The 27,594-nt window shown below is 43.2% G+C and overlaps 1 protein-coding gene across 2 annotated transcripts; it reads right to left on the reverse strand.

Annotated features, from left to right (window-relative positions):
• Positions 1-126: 126 nt before the first annotated feature.
• FAM228B (family with sequence similarity 228 member B) lies at positions 127-27,387 on the reverse strand. 2 transcript variants are annotated; one of them, XM_048845662.2, is made up of 11 exons: positions 27,267-27,387; positions 25,877-25,990; positions 23,984-24,097; positions 16,394-16,498; positions 14,381-14,497; positions 11,965-12,039; positions 10,494-10,691; positions 3,339-3,416; positions 2,341-2,428; positions 2,080-2,224; positions 127-330 (listed from the first exon to the last, which is right to left on the reverse strand). In XM_048845662.2, exons 1-11 carry the CDS (start codon positions 27,351-27,353, stop codon positions 225-227), a joined length of 1,227 nt encoding a protein of 408 aa, XP_048701619.1. In that variant the 5' UTR covers positions 27,354-27,387; the 3' UTR covers positions 127-224. The 2 variants fall into 2 exon arrangements, 1 of the variants encoding a protein (XP_048701619.1); XR_012667546.1 differs by lacking the exons at positions 127-330; positions 2,080-2,224; positions 25,877-25,990; positions 27,267-27,387 and adding an exon at positions 24,597-25,869 and having other exon boundaries at positions 2,340-2,428; positions 3,339-4,596.
• Positions 27,388-27,594: the final 207 nt, after the last annotated feature.

Consider the following 27,594-nt stretch of genomic DNA (forward strand, 5'->3'; position numbering starts at 1 on the left):
ATTTTACCTTTCTCAGATTTTTCGTCTGTACAGTATGGTTACTGGGGCTGGAAATCCATGTAGTGCAGAGTATTTTGCATTTTTTTGGGTTCTGTACTGTTATGCAATTGGCACTTCAGAAAGGAATGGTTAGCAACATGGTTTTATTGCATTTCATCAAGATAACTGGCAAGTGGTCAGTTCCTTTGCAGAAGTTCCTGGGCACACATCCCAAATCTAACTTTCTAGTAGATATACATCTCCTCTTTCCAAAGGGTGGGAGGACACGTGCGGTCAGCCCAGGCCTTGAAGTCCAGGGTGCCAGTATTATGGTTTCTCTTCACACTTCGCCTTTAACAGAAATCAGATTGGTAACAGCCATTAACATTTTGTCACATACAAATGATTGCTCCAAATCAACAGTGCTTTGTGCTCCAGATCAACAGTGCTTCTGCTCCAGCTATTTACTGCACTGAGTCATTCTGGTAAATGTTCTCTTAACAGGAAAATTGGATACAGTGAATGAACCTGCCACTACCCACACATTCTTTCTAAACAGGATGCTGGAATAAGGCGTAGGTACAGTAACAGCCCATAGGACCGAGAGCGTGAACTGATGGGAGAAGTGCTGTGCTGCCCAGCCCAGTACCCAAGTCTCTATGGCCAGAGGAAGGTGACACTATCCCTAAATCAAAGGAAGTGAGGAGGGAAGAAGGAATGGGTGGCAGAGAACTGGGGAGAAGGCAGAAAAAGTGAGGAGTGGAAAGCAAACAGCGCAGAAACCAATCAAGTGAGATGCAGCAAGGGCTGAGCCTACATGAGAGTGTCACACAGGGAGGGGCTCCAGCCCAAAGAGGGTGGGGGAAGCCATTGTCCTAAAGGTTGCCCATGCAGACCCACACAGAGACCAGGAATAAAACCTCTCACTTAGTTCAGCTTTGCTATCATTGCACATAAGGGGCAGGTCTTTCCTTAAGAGGCCTGTGGTGAACCAGCACCAAGAGGGAGCTTCAAGAACTGAGTCAGAACCCTTCCTAAAAACTTCCTTTTCCACATATCTCAGCAGCTGTGCTGATCCACTCCCTTCTCCAGCACAAGGCTCCTCCCATGCTCTGCCAGCCCATGGAAGACTCTGTACTGATTCCCAGCCCACAGCCTGGGAGCACTAAACTGTGGCATGATGAAGTTGGCATCCACCTCCTAGTATCTCAACACCCTTCTGCAGCCTGAGCTAGAATCCTAGAGGACACCCAGGTTCCACACCTCCTCCCGCTCAGGGTTAGCATTATTTGCTTTGGCCAGCACGTGCACCCATTACAAAGTTTTCAACAGATTATAGTTGAACTGTAATAATTCTCTTTGTTTTGCATCTTTCACTAGAAAGACACTTATCAGCTGAACTTTAAGCCATCTCCCTGCTAATGGCATTTTAAGCGTAACTGATGCTTTTCCTAGAGTGCCTGTGATATATTCTTAAAGCCTCCTGGCTCTGTGATGTAGTCTGTTAGTGCAGGATACCCTCACTGGGGACACAAGGGACAATGCATGGTTGGGGATGGGGGGTGCCAGAAGCAAAAACCTCAAAACTGTCAACATAATGATCAAATGTAAAACAAGCTGAGTGAGCAGCTGTAAATCAGACGCCTTGCTTTGCTCACGGAGAGCCTGACGCTAGTCACAGCAGCAAAACTCTAGTTCTTTTAAGAGCTTTCAGACACATCCAGATGAAATCCTCATCTGACTGTGCATCCTCCGCTATCCTGAAGAGGCTAAATTGTAGGGTTGGCCTCCAGGCCTGGCCCAGAGCAATGTAAGAAATGACTCAGCATAACCCATCTCTGGTTCAGCGCTCCCAGGTGGGGCCATACGGAGAACCCTGCTGTTCCCACCCCACACTTGTTATGTAGATTCACACACCCCTTACTTCTCCAGGAGGCAATCCAGCCCCTTTCACCAGCACTAAATTCACACAAAACATACAGAAATAAGCAGACTCCTCCAGTAAAACCACCTGAATTTGCCCTTCCAAGTACTTTGCTCTATGACCAGACAGGGCTGGGGGTTCTTTTATTGTCACTCAGCAGATTTGTTGGACTTTACCTCTTCCTCTGATGAATCTCACTTTCTATGTAGCCTGGGGGTATTTTCAGCCACTCAGCGGCATCCATTGTTTGCCGGCCTAAAGGAAGCAATGGCAACTTTGCCTTATATAGGTCGTTCATTTCTTTGGCTGAGTATATTCTTCCTGTGGGGAGTTGAACAATACCGAATGTGAACAGCAGCACTACTGCTAGCCAGAATGGCTCTCGTCAGTGTGTGAAACGCTTCCGCGAATTGAAGAATATGGATGATATTAAGTACCTGTCTCACATTGCTGGATAAGCCCACCCTCAAGAAATCTTCCTTGTACCTCTTTTAACAGCGGATCGTGTAAAGGTGGAGTTGACACCTGTAATAAATGCAGTATTTCATACCCTGGCACCAAGAGAAGCACTTTAATTTGAGGGGTTTGGAGTGGCACAGACAAAAGTTACATCTCAAAACACCCTGTGAGTAGGGAGGTGTCATTAGCTCTACTTTATGGATGGGAAACTGAGGCACAAACCAGTTAATAACCTGTTTTTCAGAGGTGTTAAGCAACCCAGCAATGCCGTGGCAAATTGAGAAGACAGCCAAAGCCTCAGTCTCCTGTGCTAAGCACCCTCTCATTACCTCTCCCATGTTCCAGGTGCTGTACACAAGTATGGCAGAGTCTTTACAGGCTGCCCAAAACATTAGAAATAGGGGTGCTGCTATTGGACCCACTAACAGTATCCATATCTGTAGGCTACAGTCAACTACATCTGGAGCAATCAGGCTTTCTCTAGGAAATTAAATTCCCACCAGAAACAAGCCACATGAAATGTAGGATTATTCATCCAGCAAGTCAGCCCAACAAGATTCAGTATTACGTACAAAACATGCCTAGCCTACTGTGAGACACACCAAGCCTTAATCAAAAGACTTTAGCCCAGGTGACCTTTGTAAATTTGAGTACCATAAAAAAATAACCTCTGAAATATTTAAACTCACCCAGTTGACTACTGAGTTTAGTATGGAAGGAACAGGGAATTGCTCTCCTGCTTCCACTAAAATCAACTGTCAAATTCTCCTTGACTTCAACGGCAGCAGGACTGGGACCCAGTTTTGTAAACTAATGCAAGTGGAAACGCCCTGAGCCAAACTGAACGACCATCTTGAGTATCACCAACCCTAAGAGCAACAAATCAGTAACAGCATGCGCTGGCTGCCTCGTTAGCCATTAGACTTTTCTTGATCAGAGGGCGTACCTAAAGCCAAAAAGCAGCACTCGGCTGTACCTTCAAGTAGGCGGGATGTGCATTCAGGAAGAGAGGGTCATACTCTGAAGCATCATAATCTTCCAAAGCCACCTTGCCCTGTGTGGGAAGCAAGCCATAGCTCAGGTCATGGTGCAGTGGCTGGAGTGTAGCAGGGCTGAGGCTTAGCTAGCACAGGTTACATGTACATTTACAGTGTCCTGTGGCTGGAGGAGTCTGTTATTGATGCAGCTCTAACTCCTCAGCAGCAGTTTCATGCCATCCCTTGCTTTGTATTTAATATTGATATCATAGTGGTGCATGGAGGCCTCAGATCAGGCTCAGCATTTTGCTAGGTGCTGTACAAACACGTACCCAGTGATGTGCCTGCCCTGGAGAGCTTACAGTCTTAATGGCTAATCCCACGTGGAAGCACAGGCATAGTTTATGATGTCTCTGCTACTCTCTAAAGCATTGGTGCACTAGCCCCTCCAGGTCCCTGCCACGCTGTTGTGAAGTGCAGCAGAGCTCCCCTCCCCCCAGGCCTAACTCAGCAGTCCAGCTGGAGATGGAAGTGACATCCACCGCTGCTGAAGAGCTGAGAGGTTTGAAAAAACGGAGCCCCCGATACCGGCCTGGTGCAGCTGAGCAGACCCTTGTCTTCAGCCAACTGTGGCCTGATGGAAGCAGAGCTGCTTCTATCTTCGGGCCATGACTGGCCATGTCGCCATTCATCCGCTACCCATGGCTTTGGCTGTGGGACTGGCGGGAAGGGGGGAGGTGAAAGAGTGGGGAGTCAGAGGAAGGCTGGCTGGCGGGATGGGATGGGGGGAAGGAGAGGTGGAGATTGGAGAACCAATGGAGGGACAGGGAGAGGGGGAAATGTTGGCAGAGTCAGAGGGGGGAGGGAGGAGCAAAGCTGTGGGGAGAGAGCTGGCAGAGATCTGGGGAGAGGGAAAGACTGAGATGGGGGCACTTGGAAGGTCAGGGGGGGGAGAGACCGGAGGAAGAGAGGGGGAGGCTGGATGAAAGGGGGGAAGGGAGCGAGTGACTGATAGAAAGGAGGGAGAACAGAGGGATGGAACGGGCAAGAGGCAGGGACAAGTGGTGGGGGGGAAGAGGAGAGTGATAGAAGAGTGAAAGGGAAGGGAGGAAGCATGTGTGGGGTGCGAGAGGGTGGGGGAGCCTGGAGGAAGAAGTGGGAGAATGGAGGGAGATTGATGGAGATGGAGAGAGGCATCGGGTTGATGACAGAGGGGCAGTGAGGTGGGGCAGCAGGGGGGCCAGGAGAAGGGAAAGGCTAATGGCAGGGAGAGAAGGAGAAAAAGGCAGGAAGAAAGAAATGGACAAAAAGGAAGAAAACATCAGAACAAGAAAGCTTTAAGGTGAGCCAGCATGAGGGATTTTATCTACACCACAGAAATGTCTCAGTCCCTCAAAGTGATTCAAAAATGGACACAGTGAATGCAAATTAATGCCCCACTGCTAATACCGGGCCATGCACTCAGGTAACCAAGAATAGGGGATTTTAGAGGGTTCACAGCCACAGGTTGTAGAGTAGGGCTGAAGTCCCCAAATTCATGATACAAGAGGGGAGCTGGGCTTTTCACTGTGGAAAATGTGCCATGGATTCCCTGAGAACTAAAAGGAAGTGGTGAATTGGTGATACCAGCCGGCAGGGTCATGATATGTTGGCAGGTTATTTACATCATCTTAGCCAGAGCAATGGCTCAGGGGCCTCAGCTTTTCCACCACACTTGGTATTTCCCTTCCAAGGATCTCAGTGTTTTTACAAGACTCACACCCCCACAAGGTAAAGCAGGTTATATAAGCCTCACTCCACCCACCACAGCCAGGCAGCCCCCTCTATAGCACAGTTTATAGGCATGGAGAATACTATACATAGCTGAAACTGTAGGGTGGAATTGCCTCACTTGGAATCTGGCTAAGTCACACTAGCTTTTATGAAAAAGGCCATGGTATCTTTAACAATCACAAGTGGCCAGGGTCTCATTCAGCAGCATGGCACTGGAGCTATAAGGACTCAGCAAGAAGAGTGCCACCAACCAAGTAATAAACACCACTTCCTGCAGCACTTGGGTGTTCCGTGGAGGAGTCCCATCCAAGTAGCGACCCAGCTCAGTTTGTGAGATCCTACTGGATCACATTCTGAGGTTGGCTGGCTGCAGACCTGAATATCGTATCTACAGTATATCCTGAACCCAGAGGTTCTGAATCCCATGCCTTCAGTGAAAAGTCTGACCAAGCCCTTCATCCTTCCAAAATAAATAAATGGAGTTCCATGCTGTTTACTGTGTGGGATGTTCTGATTAAACCGTAGAAACGGAGGTTCTGTTTGCTCTGTGTGGACTTTTAAAGCTTCCATGTCACTTTTCATATGCATCTCAAACTCTATGACCAAAGTTTCACTACTGTAGCACAGTGTGCCTATTGCCTACTGCTCTCACACCCAGCTGGCTGCATTACCATGATGCTGTATGGGTAGAGCTCCTAAAAACTTGTTTCCTTTGACTGAAAAGACATTTTATAAGTGTAAATGATTATTTCACCAGTGGTAGATGAAGTGACTGTTCTAACTGTTTTGTGCATCCAAGTTACGTAGGAAGGATGACTGGAAGGAACCCCCTAGATCATAAATTCCAGTATCCTGCTGTACAAGCAACCCGGTCATTTAATCCTGTTCATAAACTTCTCAAGCTGTGTCTTAATACTCATTGTTTGCTCCCACTACCCCTATTGGGAGGCTGCACCAGAACCTTCCTCCTCTGATGGTTAGACACCTTCTTTTAATTTCCAGCCTAAGTTTACTCATGGCCAGTTTATACCTGTTTGTTCTTGTGTCAACACTTTCCTTTATCTTAAATAGGTCTTTAACCTCCCTGGCATTTACCCGCTTGATGTATTTATAGAGAGCAATCATATCCCCTCTGAGCCCTCATTTTGCTAGTCTAGATAAGCTAATCTCTTTTAGTCTCCTCTCATAAAGTATGCTCCCCATTCCCCTGATCATCCTAAGACTCCTTCTCTGCACCTATTTAAATTTATCTTTCTTGAACATGAGTGACCAGCCCTATACACATTATTCCAGATGAGAGTTTACCAATGCCTTGTACAATGCCATTAATATGGCTCTCTCTCTCTACTGGATTGCATTTTCCTTTCTTATGGCTACATTACGTTGGTGGCTCGTAGTCATCCTGTGACTGACTAATACACTCAGGTTTTTCTCTGCCTCTGTTGTTTCTAACTGATGAGGCCCCAATTTACAGCAGAAATTCTTATAGTCTCTAAATGCATTACATTGAACTTTGTACTTTTTAATTTCATCCCATTTCTATTACTCTGGTGATCTACGTCATCCAATTCTTCCTGTACAATTTTGCAATACTCCTCTGTATTGACAATGCTTCCCAACTTTGTGTCATCAGCAAATTTCATTAGCGCACTCCTACTTCTTGTGCCAAGGTCATTAAAGCAAATATTAAATAAGATCGGTCTCAAGACCCATTGACGCTTGAGGAACTCTACTAGTAACCTCCCTCCAGCCCAATAGTTCTCCATGGCACGCGCACATCTTGAATACTGCATGCAGATGTGGTTGCCCATCTCAAAAATATATATTGGAATTGGAAAAGATTCAGAAAAGGGCAACAAAAATGATTACGGGTATGGAACAGCTTCCCTATTAGGAGAGATTAATAAAACTGGGACTTTTCATCTCGGAAAAGAGACTATTAAGGGGAGATATGATAGAGGTCTATAAAACGATGACTGGTGTGGAGAAAGTAAAAAAGAAAAAGTGTTATTTATTCCTTCTCATAACACAAGAACTAGGGGTCACCAAATGAAATAAATAGGCAGCAGGTTTAAAACAAACAAAAGGAAGTCTTTTTTCACACAACTCACAGTCAGTCTGTGGAAGTTGCCAGAGGATGTTGTGAAGGCCAAGACAGGGTTCAAAAAAGAACTAGATGAGTTCATGGAGGATAGGTCCATCAATGGCTATTAGCCACGATAGGCAGGGATGGTGTCCCTAGTCTCTGTTTGCCAGAGGCTGGGAATGGGTGACAGAGGATGGATCACTTGATGATTACCTGTTCTATTCATTCCCTCCGGGGCTCCTGGCATTGGCCACTGTCGGAAGACAGGATATTGGGCTAGATGGTCTCCTTTCAGCCCAACCCATTGTTATCTCATTTTAGCCAGTTCCTTACCCATGTAGTATGCATCAAATGCTCTCCTGAAGACCAGACAGATTAGAGCTACTGCATGTCCTTGCTCTTTTAAAATAATTTATCTTACACAAGAAAGATATCTAGTTAGTGTGCACATCCTATCTTTGGGAAAACCATGCTAAATTTTATTCCATTTTCCATTTACCTCCATATCTTTAATTACTCTTTCCTTCAGAATTTGTTCTAAAACCTTGCATACTTATTGAGGTCAGACTAACTGGTCTATAGTTTCAGCTCACTTCATCACGAAAGCTCATGCTCAAATAAATTGGTTAGTCTCTAAGGTGCCACAAGTACTCCTTTTCTTTTTGCGAATACAGACTAACACGGCTGTTCCTCTGAAACTGGTCTATAGTTGACAATTTTCCCTTTTCGCCCTTTCTTTAATATAAGTATTACATATGCTATTCTCCAGTCATATGGTACCATCCCAGATTTGATAGGTTTATTAAAAATCCTCGCTATCAGATTAGCAATCTCATGTGCCAGTTTTTTTAAGTATTCTGGGATGGAGATTATCCAATTCCTCTGATATGAGCGCAGTAAACTCTTATGAGTTTTGCTTTCATCTCTCGTGTTAATTTCCATTTCTATACACTTATTCCCATCAGCCATTCTACCTTCGCCCTAATGCTCTATATTATCATTTGGTGCCATATGTGTATTATCCTTAATCTCCACCCTATCCTCGCTGCACAGAGGCCCCATTTCTTCCTCTCTTGTTCTCTTTTCATTTCTATGTCCGAAGAATCTTTCATTATTTGTATTAATTCCTTTAGCAAGCTCTAACTCAGCTTGCTTTTTGGCTATTCTCACTTTATCCCTACACTTTGATCAGCAAGACATAACTTTCTTTTTTGATCAGTCCTGTCTTCCATTCTTTTTAGGGTCTTTGCTTACTCTTAATATCCTTTTTGAGGTGATTACTCATCCAGTTAGGTCTGGAGTGCTGCCCTACATGTTTTTCCCCTTGCTTGGAACTCAAATTCCAAATAGTTTTTGCACCTTTGACTTTAAGAAAGTCCAAGCCTTCTCCATATTTAAATCCTGAGCTCTTCAGTCCAGTTGACTTTACTAATTATGTTTCTTAAAGTCTCTTGAGAAACCTTAGTTACTGACCTGTTTTTGATGATCCTTCCTTTTAATTTAAACTGACTTAATTTGTGATCACTTGATCCAAGGTTATATTCTACAGCCAACTCTTCTATGATGTTCTAAGTACTTAACCAAAATTAAGTCTAAAACAGCATCACTTCTTGTTGGTTCAGTAACTGTTTGGTGAAGAAATCTGTCATTTACTACATTCAGTTCATGAACCACAGAATGAATTTAACAGTTTTCTGTTAAGAGACACTAAAGTGTAACTGAGTAACAGCCGTGTTAGTCTGTATTCGCAAAAAGAAAAGGAGTACTTGTGGCACCTTAGAGACTAACCAATTTATTTGAGCATGAGCTTTCGTGAGCTACAGCTCACTTCATCGGATGCATACCGTGGAAACTGCAGCAGACTTTATATACACACAGAGATCATGAAACAATACCTCCTCCCACCCCACTGTCCTGCTGGTAATAGCTTATCTAAAGTGATCATCAAGTTGGGCCATTTCCTGCACAAATCCAGGTTCTCTCACCCCCTTACCCCCCTGCAAAAAACACACACACACAAACTCACTATCCTGCTGGTAATAGCTCATCCAAAGTGACCACTCTCCCTACAATGTGTGTTTTCTCACCCTCCACCCCCACACACACAAACTCACTCTCCTGCCTGTAGGGAGAGTGGTCACTTTGGATAAGCTATTACCAGCAGGATAGTGAGTTTGTGTGTGTGTGTTTTTTGGAGGGGGGTGAGGGGGTGAGAGAACCTGGATTTGTGCAGGAAATGGCCCACCTTGATTATAATGCACATTGTGTAGAGAGTTGTCACTTTGGATGGGCTATTACCAGCAGGAGAGTGAGTTTGTGTGTGCGGGGGTGGAGGGTGAGAAAACCTGGATTTGTGCTGGAAATGGCCCAACTTGATGATCACTTTAGATAAGCTATTACCAGCAGGACAGTGGGGTGGGAGGAGGTATTGTTTCATGATCTCTGTGTGTATATAAAGTCTGCTGCAGTTTCCACGGTATGCATCCGATGAAATGAGCTGTAGCTCACGAAAGCTCATGCTCAAATAAATTGGTTAGTCTCTAAGGTGCCACAAGTACTCCTTTTCTTAAAGTGTAACTCTCCCAGCAGCTATCCTGTGTGTTCAAAGCGCCCACTAGCAGTGTGAAATTTACAAAAGAATTATATTTTCTACCCTGAGCATAATTAGTTTTGAGTATTAAGCCATTCGAAACAAGGCACCTAAGTCACTGAGTGTTTTTAAAGCCCTGTGCAACCCTAAAGTAATTGGTAATGTCACTCTATCTATCTATAATTAAGATATTACATTGGCACTGCCTCAGCCTGTGGTCCTACCGCTTCGCAGAACAGATAGAGCACAGAAGTGAGTGCTTCCCCACGCTGCTCTGACAATATGCTGCAAAACCACCCTGGAAAAACTCTGGAGGGGTGAGAGTATAGTTCAGTCTCTGTTGACCCATTCAGTCCTTGACCTCTTCTGGGGAGGATTGTTTAGCACATGGTTTTCACGCTAAACATTTCACACCCCACTAAGCAAAACCCACCATTTTCTCATTACAGCAAATCCAGTTTGGAATCATTTCATATGTATCTGGTACACTGGACAATCCAATCATTCAGATTTTTTTTTACCATATTACCTTAATACAATAGTGATTAGTTTAAACCACAATTATGTTGTTAGCAAGAAAAAAAGATCAGTTACAAACAAGACTAATGCAGATCCCAAGGGTGTGCCACAGTGCGTCAGCAATGGGTGGTTTTGCCAGCAACCCTCAATGTGCAACCCATACAATGATAAAATCATTATGGATACCTTCTTATTACAGTAGTTTAAATATAGAGAGAGCTGCTTTCGTTTCCTTTCCTCTATTTCTTCACTTGACTGGCTGTCAACTTTGTCCTCAATTTTCTGCAGCAACGGCTCTGAAACACACTCCAGCCATTTCTTGTACTGGATCTCCTTCTTTCTCAGCTCTAAGAAATCTCTGTGTTTCAAATACTTGTCCACCTCCTACATGACAGAGAGGCAGAGGATATTAATGTATTTAGGTAACCTAGTAAGCACTCATCTTTCAGAGCTATCGGAAGTCTATACAGAAAACAGAATCCAAATGTGGTGGGATGAATGGAAGGGTAGCTGGAAATGGGTAGTTAAGTGACCAAACAGAAAGACCCAATATAAATGTTGATCTTCTAAGCACGGGACTGGTTGTAAGCCCATTTTTAGGGTCCCATCTTCAATGCAACCTCCTTTCAGAGGCCTGCATGGTGGCCTAGCAAAAGGGGAAAAGGGTGGTGCTAAATAGGCTGTGAATCCATAGCAAATTCAGCATTAAGCAGAGCACTATTTTATCATAAACTTTTAATCTCTTTCCCAGAGCATCAGGCCACATGGCGTATGGGGCTGCAGGGCAACGTGAGGTGCAAGAGACTGTGATGTAGCACAGAAGGGAAAAGCCAGAAAATATGGGGTCAAGTGAATACAGAGAGAAGCGGTGGGGGACAGGTGAACTGTGGGCAGGGACATGGAAGAATGCCCAGCCTGGATAGTTAGGGCTAGGGGATAAAATGTCAGCACCCAAATCCAAAGAGCTAGAATAGGGTGAGCTAAGTCCTCTCTGAGCAGTGAACAGGGAGACCTGTATTTTTGTATGCTTATTTAAGGTTGAATCTGAAATGATCCCACACCCCAAAGGTGGAAAAATCAGAGGGCAGGTGAAAAACATCTCAAGGTTTTAAGCCAATCTTATGGTTTGGGAGTCTAACTTGATTGTGGAATGCTAGGGATTGGCACCATAGGCAGCAGGAGCTATGAGTGACCAAGAGGACAGATAAATCTATAGCAGCAGCAAAAATGAAAACCTGGCAGTCTATGGAGAAAGTAGCACAGAGGAAGACATGGGTCATAACATCAGAGCTCAGGTAGCTGTAGGTAAAATTACACATTTCTTCCAGTGAGGAAAGAAAGGCACAAGGACTCAAAGCTCAGGTAGCTGTAGGTAAAATTACACATTTCTTCCAGTGAGGAAAGAAAGGCACAAGGACTCAACTAAAGATATGGGGTCTAAATTACAGTGATGAAAATCTATTTACTCTGATTCACACTGGAATATTTGAGAGAATTTAGCTCAAAGGTCACATATCTTGAGATAACTGGTCTTATGATATGACCGACAACTGACATTTTACCATCAACTGTTGATGGGCAGAGAAATTTTGACACCCACATGTTCTCTTGTGTAGTTATCAGGATATAGTGAAAAGGACAAATATATATTCCTTACCTTTACAAAATAATTTTCTCTGTCCAAGATGGACTGGGTAGCAGCAATAATATCTTGGCCTTCATTAGATACTGCCTAACAAAATACCAGCAAAACTGGGAAGTAAAAATGCTGAATAAAAAAGAATCATTAGAATTAACTCTGAATTCAAAATAATAATGATCAGACTAAGTTCTCTGATCAGCAAAGATGGAAGGGCTGATGACACTCTTAGGCATTGTGTTTAGATGCTCAGATGAGCATGGGAAGGAAAAGCAGATAAGAAGATAAAAGAGGAAAGATCGCATCAGTTCAAGTATGAGAAAAAAATATGGGAGAACTCCCTCCTGAGAAGAAAACCTCCTAGGAAGATTTAATCTTACGGTGCATTTCCTTTTTCTCTTCCTAGCTTATTAACCCATCTGTATTGTAAACCCCAAATATTTATTTACACAAAGTTCCCTCCATACCTCCCAACTAAACACCCCCATCCCTCAACTCAATCCACATCCTTGAAAATAAGAACAGGGAGGAGCTGTTATCACCACATTGTCAATTACAGCACACCATAAACTTTAAAAAAAAAAGTTTAAATTCCTAACCTTCAATTGAACTGATGTTCTCAATCTAGTTTTTAAATGAAGAGTTCCTAATCTAGTACCATAATCACTGCAAGTACCCTTATTAGCAGTCTCAGCACAGAGGCCAAGGAATGAACGCACAACAGAGACTGAACAAATCTCTCACTCATAGAAGTGGTCCCTTCAGAGCATGGTTGAGGCACACAGGCGAGGAAGCTATGGGATAGACAGAGGACTGGTCTCTAGGACTGTCAATCCATCACCTTTTATAGTACTGAATTAATTTAAAAAAAAGAAAACAACTCTACATTTTACAGGAAAGATTCTAACAGCAAACTTCAAACTTCACCTTTAAAATCGACGATAAATGTTTCGCATTTCAGTGAACTTGTCAGTTTCAGACCCAAACTGCACAGGGTACTGTGCGTAATAGCCAGAGAGGTGGTAAAGAGCTAAAGGCTGGCCTACATTGGACAAGTTGCCTCAGTGTAATTAACTCAACTTAAAATCAATTCAATTTCATTGATGCAAACTGCTAGTGTAGATACACACAAACTGATTGAAATCTCACTTACATCGGCTTAGCTTAAACCAACCTACCTACGGCTTACATTAACCTGATATATGCAAGGTTTAAACTAGTTTAAGTGTATTTACATTAAGGGTTTGCACCAGTATAACCTGATCAATTTTAAATCATTGTAGTTACACCAGGACAATACTTTGAGTGTAGACCAAAGCCAGAGAGAGGCTGAAATGTTATTCTTCACTCACCTTGCTGCCTTTCATGGCTACTGCAGATGATTTCACAAACCAACTCTATTGCAATCCTTATGCACCATTTAAGAATGAAGTTTTAGTGTTAATTTAGAATTTTCTGGGTAATGTTGGTTTACACCTCATGTGCTGATGGTACCACATCATTGATGGAACACAGCTGAGGTGTTTGGAGCTGGCCTATGCAAGTAAAGAAAGAGCCTCCCACCTTCCATGATTCTTCAAAGTTCTATATTATTTTATATCCCAATGTGTATAAATCTGTTTCTTTATTTTTAACTTTGAAAAACCACACTATGTTGTTTAAAAAGACATCTGCCTCAGCTCTGTAGACTGGTTTCATGCTTCAGCAGGGTTCTCTTACTGATGTGATATCAGCAGAACAATGCATGGAGCAGGAGCCAGAGCCAGGGAGCAGAAAGTACAGGCAACCAAAGAAGGAGAACTCTGTATTTCATAATAAGCTGAATGGCCCATTTACCTTGGTTATTTGGGACATTCAGTATGTTACACTAAACCTGATAGACCTGTATTATATAACTGCAGGCCACCTTTAATAATATCTTACAGTGCTCTTCTCAATTCAAATACCAATTCTATCCATATAGCATCATTAAAATGAAGCTACCTCTGGTGTGGAGGGTAGCAACTAACACTCACACTGTACAACAGTAAAGGGATGGAAAATGTTGCCCGAGGATGACAGACTTCTCTTACAAAAACTCCTGTCTCAAAAAAAAAAAATGCCTAAACAAAGCAGACAAGACCCCAGTTGTTAAGGTCTTATCCAAAACACCCACACACAGGAGACTACATGGAACTGAATGGATCTATCACAGGATGATGATGTGGCCAAGTGAATCCTGCTGAGCCTCAGGCTGCAGGGAACCATTTCAAACTAGATGCTTTGACTATGTAAGTTACCTTTCCACCCCAAAACACGTCTCACTTGGTAACTTTTTGTTACTCTTCCCAAAGGTGGCAAACCACTAGGTATTGTCCACACAGTCGAAATTTTACAGGACATTGCACTTAATTACCTTTTCCTCATCCCTGCAAAAATACAGCTTCTGTCCTACCTGCACTTGAGAAAAACGCTTCTGCGTTAACCAATCTTCGCAAGCTTTTTTCCTCTCAGAAGCACTTCTGACAGAAGTTCTTGAGGATCTGCTCCTAGCCAGGGATGAGGTGGCCCTCTGCAGAGATTTAACAGAAGGAAAAAGTCTGCATACAGAGCAGTTTTGGTTTACAAAAATCACACCGCTCATCCTTCCACCTAGGTACCAAACTCAAATTCCTCTACAACCTGGGGCATAACTATAGCACCTTTCACCCCAAAGAATCCCAACGTGCCTTACACACTTCACTAACCATAGCTGTGCAAAGAGTCTTGCAGCACCAGTTTAGCAATGCACAGCAATGGTTTAGAACAGGAAGTTTCGAATACCTTATCAAGCAGAAACAGCCGCAAATGGAGTTTAGGCAGAATTTTATTACCCAAACTGGAATCTGGCAGGACCCCAAGGCTAACACCCCTATTCCAGCAGAAATGACCACGGCATATTTAATGTCCATACAGGGCTGGGTCTTCGGTTTTACATCTCTTCCAACAGCACAGTGTCCCCAACACCAAGCCAAGGTGCTGGTTCATCTGGAAGACTCAGTTAACAATACCACGGTCTGCAGCATGCTGGGCCAAATACATTCCTGCTCTAGGTTTTCCTTGGAGTTCTCCCATCCAAGTATTGACTAGGTGCATCCCAGATATCCCACAAGACAAGACGCTAAGGCTGCAGGCTGCAGATGTAACCGGAGAAACCCTTCTGTTGATTGGCAATGAGCATGAAGATAGTACTACCATGCTGGCTAGGATCTGGGAGCTGCTTAAACTACTCCCTGGGCAGGAGAGCGAGCACATTTGTTGCCTTCGGTGCAGGTAATGCAGTAGGACTCAGCCAATGGGGAAATGGATAGGGAGGATAGCTCATTAAGAGAGAAAATAAAAAGCATGAGGCTCTTGTAAATCAGGCTCTTGGGAAACATTAGTATCTCTCCAAGACCAAAACAATGGACAAGCCTTTGGCTGCCGAAGCTGTAAATACTTTAATCTTAGCGACTATGGCTGCAATGAAGCCTCATTACAATAAGAGCTGAGGGTACTCAGCAGTTTTGAAACACAGGCTTACGAAGATCTTGACCAAGATTCATATAATCCCAGTTCGTTAGTTTACTGCGTCCATTCCCAATGTACCATTCAAGATCAGATCAGACGGTAGCAAACAGTCTCCATTGTTTTGTCCAGTTTAAGTTAATAGATTCATGCAGCAGAGCTGCCACCATTTCTCTTGGGAGACTACTGATGGCCCAGAAGACATCACTTTTAGGAAACAAGTCCTGATAGTCTACATTTTATCTTGACTCAGGTTCACCCCTTTATTCCGAGTTATGTCCCTCTACTGGGCCATCCTAAATCTCAGCATTTCCTCTTTCTCCTGGAGGTGAGATCCTCACCCCTACCCCTGCCCCTTTTGTACTGGTGAAAGGATTAGAACAGCGCAAGGGAGTCCTAAAGCTGCCAGTTCTGCTGGGAGAGGATTCCCCCAGCACAGGAACTGCTGAAGACAGCTGTAACACTACTACCAAGAATCCCATCACAAGCCCTAGAGTAGGGGATGTGCTGGGGATAGGAGAGGTGTGCCAGGGCAGGACTAAAGACAGAAGGGACATATCAAGGATGGGGCTTCAGGCCAGAGCTACTGCAGAGATTCCAAGCAGGGCTGCAGCTCATAGGGCAGCTACAGGGTGGCTGGCATAACTGAAACAGGCCCCGGAGCTGCCTATGGTATGCCAAGGACAGTTTCTGCTCATGGAACAGACCAGGATTGCTCCCACTCCCTCTGGATTACAAAGTTCTGTGCTGGCCTCTACAAGTCTGCGCCTGTTAGAATCTCACCCTTAGTATTTATAGCCTTCAAAAGCCATGTAAATGTAAAAACTCCTGGCATACCCCATTACAGATGTTGGTTTCACATGCCCCATTCTAGGGCTTAGCGGGGTGAAAACTATGGTTGAAGAAATGAATTGTCACCCACCTGTTCTGGAGTCTGCAGGTCATACTCTGTCTGGGACCTTGGACATTTCAGCTTTAGTAGCCAGCGGTTGTCTGAACCACGCATGTTAGGTGCTCCTGAACAGGGCTGGAAACAGCATTAAAACAATTGAAAACGAGTCAAAAGCCACGGCACACACTGAAAGGGTAGTTTTCTTACAATGCAGCTCCCCAAGAGCTGAAACAGGTCCCGGAGCTGCCTATGGTATGCCAAGGACAGTTTCTGCTCATGGAACAGACCAGGATTGCTCCCACTCTGGATTACAAAGTTCTGTGCTGGCCTCTACAAGTCTGCGCCTGTTAGAATCTCACCCTTAGTGAGATTCTCCCCAAGAGTTTCTAAATGCTGCCAGAACATTTACCTACGTGTGCATATCACAACAAATCAAACTGAAGAAGATGAAAAATGTCAGTTTTACAGTCAGATGCTCCCTGTGATACTGTCTATCGTAACGTTCAGAACAAATGAGTATGTTAATTTTGTATTATCGGACAAAGTTGTTTCAGTATATGCCGCAATGTTTGTCACAACGTCAGCTCTGAAGATATCTTTGATTTATTAAATTCTACCATCTTACTTTTACAGTTGTATGATGTTCCTGAGCACTATTAAACCTCTGTGTGCTCCACCTTAGAAATGGCCACATTTTAGTGCTTGGTGAAGTTATTTCTGAATGCAGAAAACTAACATTAAAGCAACACTGAAGTTGTGAGATCAATCCAGGAAATTCCAAATTGTGTATCTTGTCTATTTTATGGCACACATTACTAAGAAAGAGTAATACATTAAGGTTTATACATAACAACGGAAACAGGATGTCCACCACAGTGCAGAAGGTCTCTATAGGGCCCTCTGTACTGTGTTAGCACCTTAAATTCATTGAACAGGTGAGGCCATATATTATGCATTGTTTTCTGGAAGATGGAAGCTGAGCATCTGAAAGCATCCCTGATTTTTTCTCATCTGTTGCCCTTATTCCATGTTCCTCTTCTGAAACCTGACTATCCTCTGGTGTCTGGGTAAACGCAGTGCCAAAATAACGTCTATTTCTATAGAAGTACTGGTCATTAGTTTTACCCCAGTTTCTTTAGCCCAGGGAAGAGATTTCCATTTTTCAAAGGCTTCTACCACCAGCTGGTTGAAGGACTTTCCAAAGAGTCTCCCACTGGAGTACTGGAACAAGGCTACATACATTTTGCTTAGATGTCTGCCTTCCATGGAAGCAGGGAATTGATGGAAGACTCGAAGACAAAGGCGGAAGCCATGAGTTTCCTCTAAAGGGCTCGTTGTCCTGCCCAGGACTTCAGCTACATCACCTAATCTTTGAGTGACTTCACTATAAACATAAACATAAAAATGGCCATTCTGGGTCTGACCAAAGGTCCGTCTAGCCCAGTATCCTGTCTTCCTACAGTGCCCAATCTCAGGTGCCCCCAGAGAGAATGAGCAGAACAGGTAATCATCAAGTGATCCATCCCGTCGTCCATTCCCAGCTTCTGGCAAACAGAGGCTAGGAACACCATCCCTGCCCATCCTGGCTAATAGCCATTGATGGACCTATCCTCCATGAACTTATCTAGTTCTTTTTAAACCCTATTATAGTCTTGGCCTTCAACTTCCTCTGGCAAGTAGTTCCACAGGTTGACTGTGTGTTGTGTGAAAAAAATACTTCCTTTTGTTTGTTTTAAACCTGCTGTCTATTAATTTCATTTGCTGACCCTTAGTTCTTGTGTTATGAGAAGGAGTAAATAACACTTCCTTATTTACTTTCTCCATACCAGTCATGATTTTATAGATCTCTATCATATCTCCATTTAGTCGTCCCTTTTCCAAGATGAAAAGTTCCAGTCTTATTAATCTCTCCTAATATGGAAGCTTTTCCATACCCCTCATCATTTTTGTTACTCTTTTCTGAACCTTTTCCAATTCCAATATACCTTTTTTGAGATGAGGTGACTACATCTGCACACAGTATTCAAGATATAGACATACCATGGATTTATATAGAGGCGATATGATATTTTCTGTTTTATTATCTATCCCTTTCTTAATGATTCCCAACATTCTGTTAGCTTTTTTGACTGCTGCTGCACACTGATATGCTTCAGGTTCAAATATTTGTCCTTGCTTTCAAAGTCCTACATTATGAAGCCCCAGCCTAAATCTCCAGCTTGGTCTCTTTTCACGCGCCTTGCTATCACTTCTCCACCAGTGGAACCTGCCTTGATACCCTTTTGTCTCCTCTCACAAATGCTTCCATCCCTTCTTCCATTTTGCCCTTTCTGCTTGGAACATCCTCCGCAAACCGATTTGCCTGGTCACCTTACTCCCTTCATTCATTCCTCTGTGCTGTTGAGGAGTATGGACACCTTAGGGAAGGAGAACATGAAGCTGGAGTGGAGGGAAACGATTCCACATGTGGAACCCTCCTTCCAGATGATGTCATTGGATCCTCTTGCAGTGAGGATATCCTGCTGGGGGAGAGTCCCCAGTTGTTAGGAACAGACATGTAATAATAATGGGAAATTCAATTATTAGAAATATAGGTAGTGCAGTTTGTGATGACCGGGAGAACCGCATCATGAATTGTCCATCAGGTGTAAAGGTTGCAGACCTCTCCAGACATCTAGATAGACTTATCTGCAGTGCAGAGGAGAAGCCGGTGGCTGTGGTATATGCAGGCACCAGTGACACAGGGAAAGGTAGGCAAGAGGTCTTGGAGGCCAAATTTAGACTGCTAGGTAAGAGATTAAAGTCTAGGACCTCCATGGTAGCATTCTCTGAAATGCTTCCATTCAATACACAGCAGCAGTTAGTACAGGCAGAACTGTAATGTCTCAATGAGTGGATGAGACAATGGTGTTTGGAGGAGGGATTTAGACTTATTAGGAACCAGGAAACCTTTTGTGAAAAGAGGAACCTACACAGAAAGAGTGGGCTTCTCCTAAACCAAAATGGAATCAGATTCCTGGCATGTAAAATTAAAAAGGTCATAGAGGAATTTTTAACTAAGGGCTGAGGGAAAGCCAACAGGTGCAGAGGAACACACAGTTCAGAAAGACATCCCACAGGGAAGAATTTATTAAAGGGGATACTCTTTATTCTAGTAAGGAGGAGAGGATAGAAGCTGATAAAGTACAGGCAGGAACTGAAAAGAAACAGTCAAAGGAAAGAGTCCCATTCAATTACATCACATGAAGGCGGACAACTAAATATTGACAAATTTTGTAAGTGCTTCTATACAAATGCTAGAAGACTAAATACTAAGATGGGTGAACTTGAAAGCCTGGTATTAAATGAGGGTATTGATATAATAAGCATCACAGAAACTTGGTGAAATGATGATAGTCAAAAAAACAAAGTAATAGAGTACAAAATATTTAGGAATGACAGAGTAGGTCATGCTGGTGGGGGAGTGGCACTATAAGTGAAGGAAAGCATAGAGTCAAATATAGTAAAAAATCTTAAATGAATCAAACAGTACCATAGAATCTCTATGGGTAGAAATTCCATGCTTGAATAATAAGAGAATAGCAGCAGGAATATACTATCAACCACCTGACCAGGAGGATAATAATGACTGTGAAATGCACAGGGAGATTAGAATGGCTACAAAAACAGAGAGCCCAATAATAATGGGGGATTCGACTGTCCACATATTGACTGGGAACATGTCACCTCAGAATGGGATGCAGAGATAAAATTTCTAGACACCATTAATGATGGCTTCTTGGAGCAGCTAGTCCCGGAAACCACAAGGGGAGAGGCAAATACTGATTTAGGGCTAATCTGCACTACTGTGCTACATCGGCACGGTGCTGCTGCAGCACATCTAGTGAAGACGTGCTATGCCAACAGGAAAACACTCTCCTGGCAGCATAATTACTCCACCTCATCGAGAGGCGGAAGCTCTCCCACCGACATAGCGCTGTGTAGACATTGTGTTAAGTCGATTTAATTTACGTCACCCAGGGGCGTGGCTTTTTCACATCAACTTAAGCAGTAGTTTGCAGACAAGCCCTCAGTCCTAAGTGGCGCAAAGGAACTGGTCCAAGAGATGAATATAGCTGAACCACTCAGTAATAGCGACCATAATGTAATTAAATTTAACATCCTTGTAGGGGGGGAAATACCAAAGAAGTCCTCCTTTTTGAAGTTAAATGCTATAGTGGTGAACTACACAAAAATGAGGAAGGTAGTGAAACAGAAACTGAAAGAAACAGACACAAGAATTGAATGTCCGCAAGCTGCATAGAAACTTGTTCAAAATACCATAATAGAGACTCAAACTAAATGTATATCCCCCACCAAAAAAACCCAGTAAGAAGACCAAAAAAAGCCACGATGGCTAAAAAGCATAGTAAAAGAGGCAGTTAGAGATAAAAAGGCATCATTTAAAAATTGGAAGTCAAATCCTACTGAGGAAAATAGAAATTCTGGCAAGTCAAGTGTAAAAGTACAATTAGGCAGGCCAAAAAAGAATTTGAACAGCAACTAGCTAAAGACACAAAACCTACCAGCAAATGTTCTTAAGCACAACAGAAGCAGGAAGCCTGACAAACAATCAGAGCGCACACAGGACAACCAAGATGCTAAAGGACCCCAATGGATGACAAGGGCGTTGTGGAAAGCTAAATGAACTATATGCACCTGTCTGCACTGCAGAGGACTTGAGGAGATTCCCACACCTGAGCCATCCTTTTTAGGTGACAAATCTGAAGAACAGTCTCAGATTAAGGTGTCAATACAGGAGGTTCAGGAACAAATTGATACATTAAAAAAGTAATAAGTCACCAGAACCAGATGGTATTCATCCAAGAGTTCTGAAGGAACTCAAATATGAAATTGCAGAAGTACTAACTGTAGTCTGTAACCTATCACTTAAATCAGCCTTAAATACCAGATGACTGGAGGATACCTAATATAATGCTGATTTTTAAAAAAGGTTCCAGAGGCGATCCTGGCAATTACAGGCCAGTAAGTCTAACTTTAGTACATGGCAAACTGCTTGAAACTATTGTAAAGAACAGAATTATCAGACACATAGATGAACAATATGCTGGGAAAGAATCAACATGGCTTTTGTAAAGGGAAATCATACCTCAACAATCTGTTAAGATTCTTTGACGGTGTCAACAAGCAAGTGGACAAGAGCGATGCAGTTGATATAGTGTACCGGAAGTTTCAGAAAGCCTTTGACAAGGTCCTATACCAAAGGCTCTTGAGCAACATAAGCAGTCATGAGATAAGGGGAAAGGTCCTCTCATGGATCAAGTAACTGGTTAAAAGATGGGACACAGCATACGAATAAATAGTCAGTTTTCACAACATAAAGAGCTGGGTCCCCCAAGGTTCTATACTAGGGCTAGTGCTATTCAACATATTCATAAATGATCTGGAAAAGGGGGTAAACAGTGAGGTAGCAAAATTTGCAGACAATACTAAGTTACTCAAGATAGTTAAGTCCAAAGCTGACTGTGAAGAATTACAGAGGGATCTCACAAAACTGGGTGACTGAGCACCAAAATGGCAGATGAAATTCAGTGTTGATAAGTGCAAAGTAATGCACATTGGAAAACACATTCCCAACTTACATACAAAATAATGGGTTCTAAATTAGCTGTTGCCACTCAAGAAAGAGATCTTGAGTCGTTGATAGTTCTCTGAAAACATCTGCTCAATATGCAGGAGCAGTCAAAAAAGTCAACAGAATGTTATGAACCATTAGGAAAGGGATAGATAGGTACTTCCTACAAACACATTTCACTATCCCCTCCCCTGAGTCACAGTTCAGAATCAAGAATACATAGACTAGAGCAGAGATCTGCAACTGGTAGATTATGAAGCCTTGTAAAATAGGCTGCCATAACAGTGCTAGCCCCAGAGCAGATTTCTTTCTGCTGCCACCCCATAGCCTCTACAGAGACGTGGTGTGTTGGTAGTGCAGTCAGCTGTGCAGAGCCTGCTGGCAATGGATTCTCCCCTCAACTCTGGAACATTCTCCATTTGGTCCAACACAGCCTGAGTCTGCTGAGTTTCAGGGCACACTACAAGGGGTTGGACTGGAGCAGTGGCTCTCAATCTTTTCATATTACTGTACCCCTTTCAGGAGTCTGATTTGTCTTGAGTACCCCCAAGTTTCACTGCATTTAAAATCTACTTGCTTATGAAATCAGGTATAAAAATTAAAAAGTGTCACAGCACACTATTACTGAAAAATTGCTTACTTTCTCATTTTTACTATATCATTATAAAATAAATCATTTGGCATATAAATATTGTATTTACATTTCAGGGTATAATATATAGAGCAGTTTAAATAATTCATTGTCTCTATGAAATTTTAGTTTGTACTGACTTTGCTCGTGCTTTTTATGTAGCCTGTTGTAAAACTAGGCAAATATCTAGATGAGTTGATGTACTCTCTGTAAGTGCTCTGCATACCCCCCAGGATATGCATACCCCTGGTGAGAACCACCGGAATGGAGGATGGTCTCTTCTGACCTTCAGCTCTGAGTCTATGAAAACACATTTATTCTCCCTGATTTTGGAAAGCAATAGATATTGTGGTGAATGTTTTTCAGGGTCTATTTTCTGTCTGATAATTGTTGGCTGGGAAAGTAGATGAAACTGAGGGTGTTGTGCAACATACTAATTGTGTATTGTGACGGGGCAAGGCCAGATGGCTATAGAAAAGTAGTGGGAGATAGATATATTAGCTCCAGGCTAAACAAATCCCTAGTACCAGGTTAAGTGAAATGGAAGCTGCTCCAGGTCAATTAAGACACCTGGGGCCAATTAAGAACTTTCCAGAAGGCAGGGAGAATGCTAGGTTGATTGGGACACCTGAAGCCAATCAGGGGCTGGCTGAAACTAGTTAAAAAGCCTCCCAGTCAGTCAGGTGGGTGTGCATGTCAGGAGCTGTGGGAGGAAGTTGTGGTGTTGGAGAGGCTGAGTAGTACACACCATATCAGGCACAAGGAAGGAGGCCCTGAGATAAGGGTGAAGTGGAGCTTGAGGAAGTGAGGGCTGCTGTTGGGGGGAAGTAGCCCAGGGAATTGTACATGTCATGTTTCTAAAAGGTCAGCTACCATAGCTGATACTATTAAGGTCCCTAGGCTGGAGCCCGGAGTAGAGGGTGGGCCCGGGCTCCCTCCCCCCGCACCTTTGCCCCCTGATTAATCACTGAGACTGAGAGACAACGGAGACTGTGAAAGGAAGGATAACTTCTCCTCACCTCCCTTGCTGGCTTATGATGAAAATGGCTCAGCAGACTGTGACCTTTGTCCCTAGAGAAAGAAGGGTTACGTGGAGGGTCACAGTGAGCCTCTGAGGCTAGCGAAATCCGCCAGGAAATGCGGGACCCACGGAGGCAAGGACAGAGCTTTGTCACAGTATGTAAATAACATCAAGGGCCCACAGAAGGACTATGAAGCACTCTCATTATATATAAATGAAAAAAAAGCAAAGATTGATGGACATGCAGCTGGATGGAAGAATCATTACACCTGATATCATACAGGCTGATGAACTTAACTATTCTCTCTGAAAGAGAAAATATACCCCATGTACCTGCAAAGTAGTTGAGGGCTCCTGCATTAGCCAATCTTTTGAAGATTTTCTTTTGCACAGAGTACTTATTGTTCTGATCTTCTCGGATACTGATGGTGAGATTCCCTGGACAGGCTTAAAATGAGGAAAACACCTGAATATTATACAGTCCAAACTTACACACACAAAAAATCACACTGGTCTCCCTTCCATATAATTACCTAAAGCAAAATAGCTTACAACAGGGACATAATAACAATCACGTAAGACTCCACCCAGTATTTGACAAGGAAAGGATGTTTGAGCATGGAAGAGAAGAGAGGTCTGTCCTTGTTGCATGGCTGGGTTCTTCTGTAGGAGAGACCAAAAGGGTCCAGCTGGGGATGATCCCTCATGAGAAGGGAGGATACACACGATGCGGCTTTAGGAAGTCAACCTACTGTAGGTATCTGCCTGTTACAAGGACCAGGAGAAAGGGATAAGCTTGTCTGCACAAGCTTTTCTAAACCTTAAAGACTCAGGTTTAGATGAAGTCTTAATCCTCTCTTATACTGTTTCATTTGGACTCTGGCTATGAGAAGTCAACTTCTGGTGTTTGACATTAGCCATGGGCCTATTTGCCTGATATACTCACAGGTTTTTGAGTTTAGCAGGTTCTGGACTGGAGAATGTGATGCTGAACAGAGGCTAGATGAGGGTCTGTAAGGGCAGGCTGGAAAGAAACAGATCTGGAGGCCTGTGTTTACTTGAAACTAGGAGATAGCTTTCCTGATTTTAAGAATAAAATAAATATTTAACATGCACTTTATTTTCACCTGGCAGGGAGAATCATTTCATTCTCGAGAATGGCCAATGCTGCTTCTATGAGGCTCACGTACCAGTATAAAGGCTGAATGTAATGCTAAGTGTCTAGTTTAGACTATTCTGGTTAGCACAAGACATGCAAAGTACACATATAGACCATTGATCAAGCAGGATAGAGACACCAGCTCGCTGTTCTTCCTGATGAGTACAGACAAGTGGAGTGGGCTGACTATGGCCTTACAGTTTCCAGAAAACTGTAAGTGATTTTAACTATGTGTTACCCTAATCGGAGGGGAAAGGAGTTGGATTTTCAACCTTACCCAGCTCAAGCAGGAGACAGAAGGAGCACATGAAACATTAAGCAAATTAAACACATTAATTAAACATTAAAAGTCAGGGCTCCCACACCGCTTCTCCCACCAAAAGAGATTCTCCTTTCCTATGCAGAATCCACTTGTTTGTATGGATCAGTGTACACCAATTTAAATCAACCCAGACCTAACCAACTATTTACCTTCTTGGCTTTTCCAGAAGTAGCTTTGGAGGATTTGCTGTAAATGACTGACAAACAGCTATTGGGATAAAGCTACATCCTTGCCTATCCATTAACAAGTGCTGTAAACTGGCATTTAATCGTGGTTTTCAACATTAGAGCCTCAAGCACATACTTCCTAAGGGTGCACTATTGTGTTATCTCCACAGAAAATGCATCTCACTTCCCTAGTTATGCGGGTAATTTTGCTGTTACTGTTCAACACAGTTCCAGAGAGAGGACAATTTCCCAGTCATATACCTTGTACAGACATATTGCTAGAAGTTGTTAATACCCTTACACTAAAGCTAAGCATTCTCTTTCTATTTTTCCTTTGGATTTTTTTTTGCAGCCTTTTTTAGTGGGTTTGGGCCACCAAAAAACAAGAAATAAGTTTGGGAATTCTTCAGTGGATTTTTTATTCCTTTCATGGGGAGGCCTAACAAATACTGCTCAGAAACTAGAGGGAGTCTTGATCCAGTAATTTCAGATATTCTGTACAGTCTCTTATTGTCCCGCACTTAGCTCTGACCTGTCAAGCCCTAGGGGTGCTGAAAGCAATTTCTTGAGCTGCTCACCTGTTCTGGAGTTTGCACATCATATATGCTTTGGGATCCTGGACAGTAAACCCTTAAGAGCCAGTCTTCATCCAAACTTCCCCTCCTTGCCTCTAGGGACGTTATTAAATCAGGCTGAAGACAACATTAAAATAAGCACGAGCAAATGAAACTAGAGTGTAGGGAGTAAGAGTTTAGTTTCCAATCACTGGACAAATCAGACTTGCTGTGATGGAAACGACCAAAGGGTTTCTAAATTCTGAAAGAAGAATAATTACTGTCAACATGAATGAGATTTAAACAAATGTCAGTCTCACGGTTAGTTGCTGTCCCTGTAACCTCAAAATCAAATGAATTGCAATCAATCATGATGAATCATTACACATATTGAATCTATTTCCCCATGTTAAGTATCCTTACACCTCCTTGTCAACTGTATAAATGGGCCATCTTGATTATCACTACAAAAGGTTTTTTCTCCTGCTGATAATAGCTCATCTTAATTAATTAGCTTCTTACAGTTGGTATGGGTACTTCCACCTTTTCACGTTCTCTGTATACATATATACACACACATCTTCTTACTTTATGTTCCATTCTATGCATCTGATGAAGTGGGCTATAGCCCACAAAAGCTTATGCTCAAATAAATTTGTTAGTCTCTAAAGTGCCACAAGTATTCCTATTCTTTTTGCGGATACAGATTAACATGGCTGCTACTCTGAAACCAATCAATCATGATGTTTCTCAGGTCACTGTATCAGCCCTGGAGATAATTTGACCTAACTAAAATTCCCTCCTATAATTACAATTGGTGTAGGCCTCCTATTTTACTCCTTGTCCTAAACTGTTGTATAGTGTTCTTGTGTTTCCTAAACTGCTCTGCCAACAGCAATATATCTAAGGATGGGTTTCTACATTTGCTAAATTTCTCTCTTCAGTAAATCACAACTTTCTTCTATAAAATCCTTGTCAGCTACAAATCCATTCATGGTCTCTGGCCAAAGGTGAATTTTCTTGGAACGTTTGACGAAAAATGGTTTAACAATTGCAATGAGTAAGTGTCAGAAAACTAGTATCCTTACCCACATACCTGCAAATAACACCTGCTCATACTAAAGCCTATAGGACTGTCTTTATGTGGCAGAGCAGGACATCACAGTGTCTGGGGACTGAGGAAGGAAAGAAGGAATAGCTGCCTAGTCTTTGGGCACCAATACCACTCCCTCCTGCTCAAGAGAGGCAATGCCAGCAAGTGGTTAGAGAAGGGCATAGGACACCGGGAATCTATTTCCAGCTCTGATACTGGCTGGCTATGTGCAAATCGCTTCCACTCTCTGTGCCTCAGTTTTCCCATCTGTGTAATGGGGTGCTGGATCCTTGCGCCCCGAAGACCACGAGCCCAACTTACACATGCGGGGTCCTGAGGGACCAGCGATGGCCTGGGCACAGATGGGCCTCGCCCTTGCTTTGCAGCCATGCTGTCGCTGGCCTCCATGTCACCTGGGCAAGCCTCCCCCCACCCCGCCTGCGGGGAAGGTGTTACCCCCTCTGTGGGCCCGCCTCCTGCCCCAGGAGACAGCTAGGACGCCTCACCGACACAGCCTTCACTGAAGCCCTTCGCCAGGGAAAATAGTCCCATCTCCTCCCTTTAAACACCTGCAGGGCGGAGAGCAGGAACGAATTCCCTGACCCCACCGTCCCTGAATGAGGAGAAACAGCCTCACCCGGCCCGAGCT

The sequence above is a fragment of the Caretta caretta genome, chromosome 3, assembly GCF_965140235.1.
Source record: "Caretta caretta isolate rCarCar2 chromosome 3, rCarCar1.hap1, whole genome shotgun sequence".
Taxonomy (NCBI): Eukaryota; Metazoa; Chordata; order Testudines; family Cheloniidae; genus Caretta; species Caretta caretta.

Coding starts and splice junctions, on each gene's coding strand:
- FAM228B (XM_048845662.2), bottom strand. CDS start 27,353: ATGGAGGCCAGCGACAGCATGGCTGCAAAGCAAGGGCGAGGCCCATCT. Junction 24,098..25,876: donor ATGTGCAAACTCCAGAACAG/GTGAGCAGCTCA, acceptor CCTCATTTTAAG/CCTGTCCAGGGAATCTCACC. Junction 2,225..2,340: donor TATCCAGCAATGTGAGACAG/GTACTTAATATC, acceptor AACTCCCCACAG/GAAGAATATACTCAGCCAAA.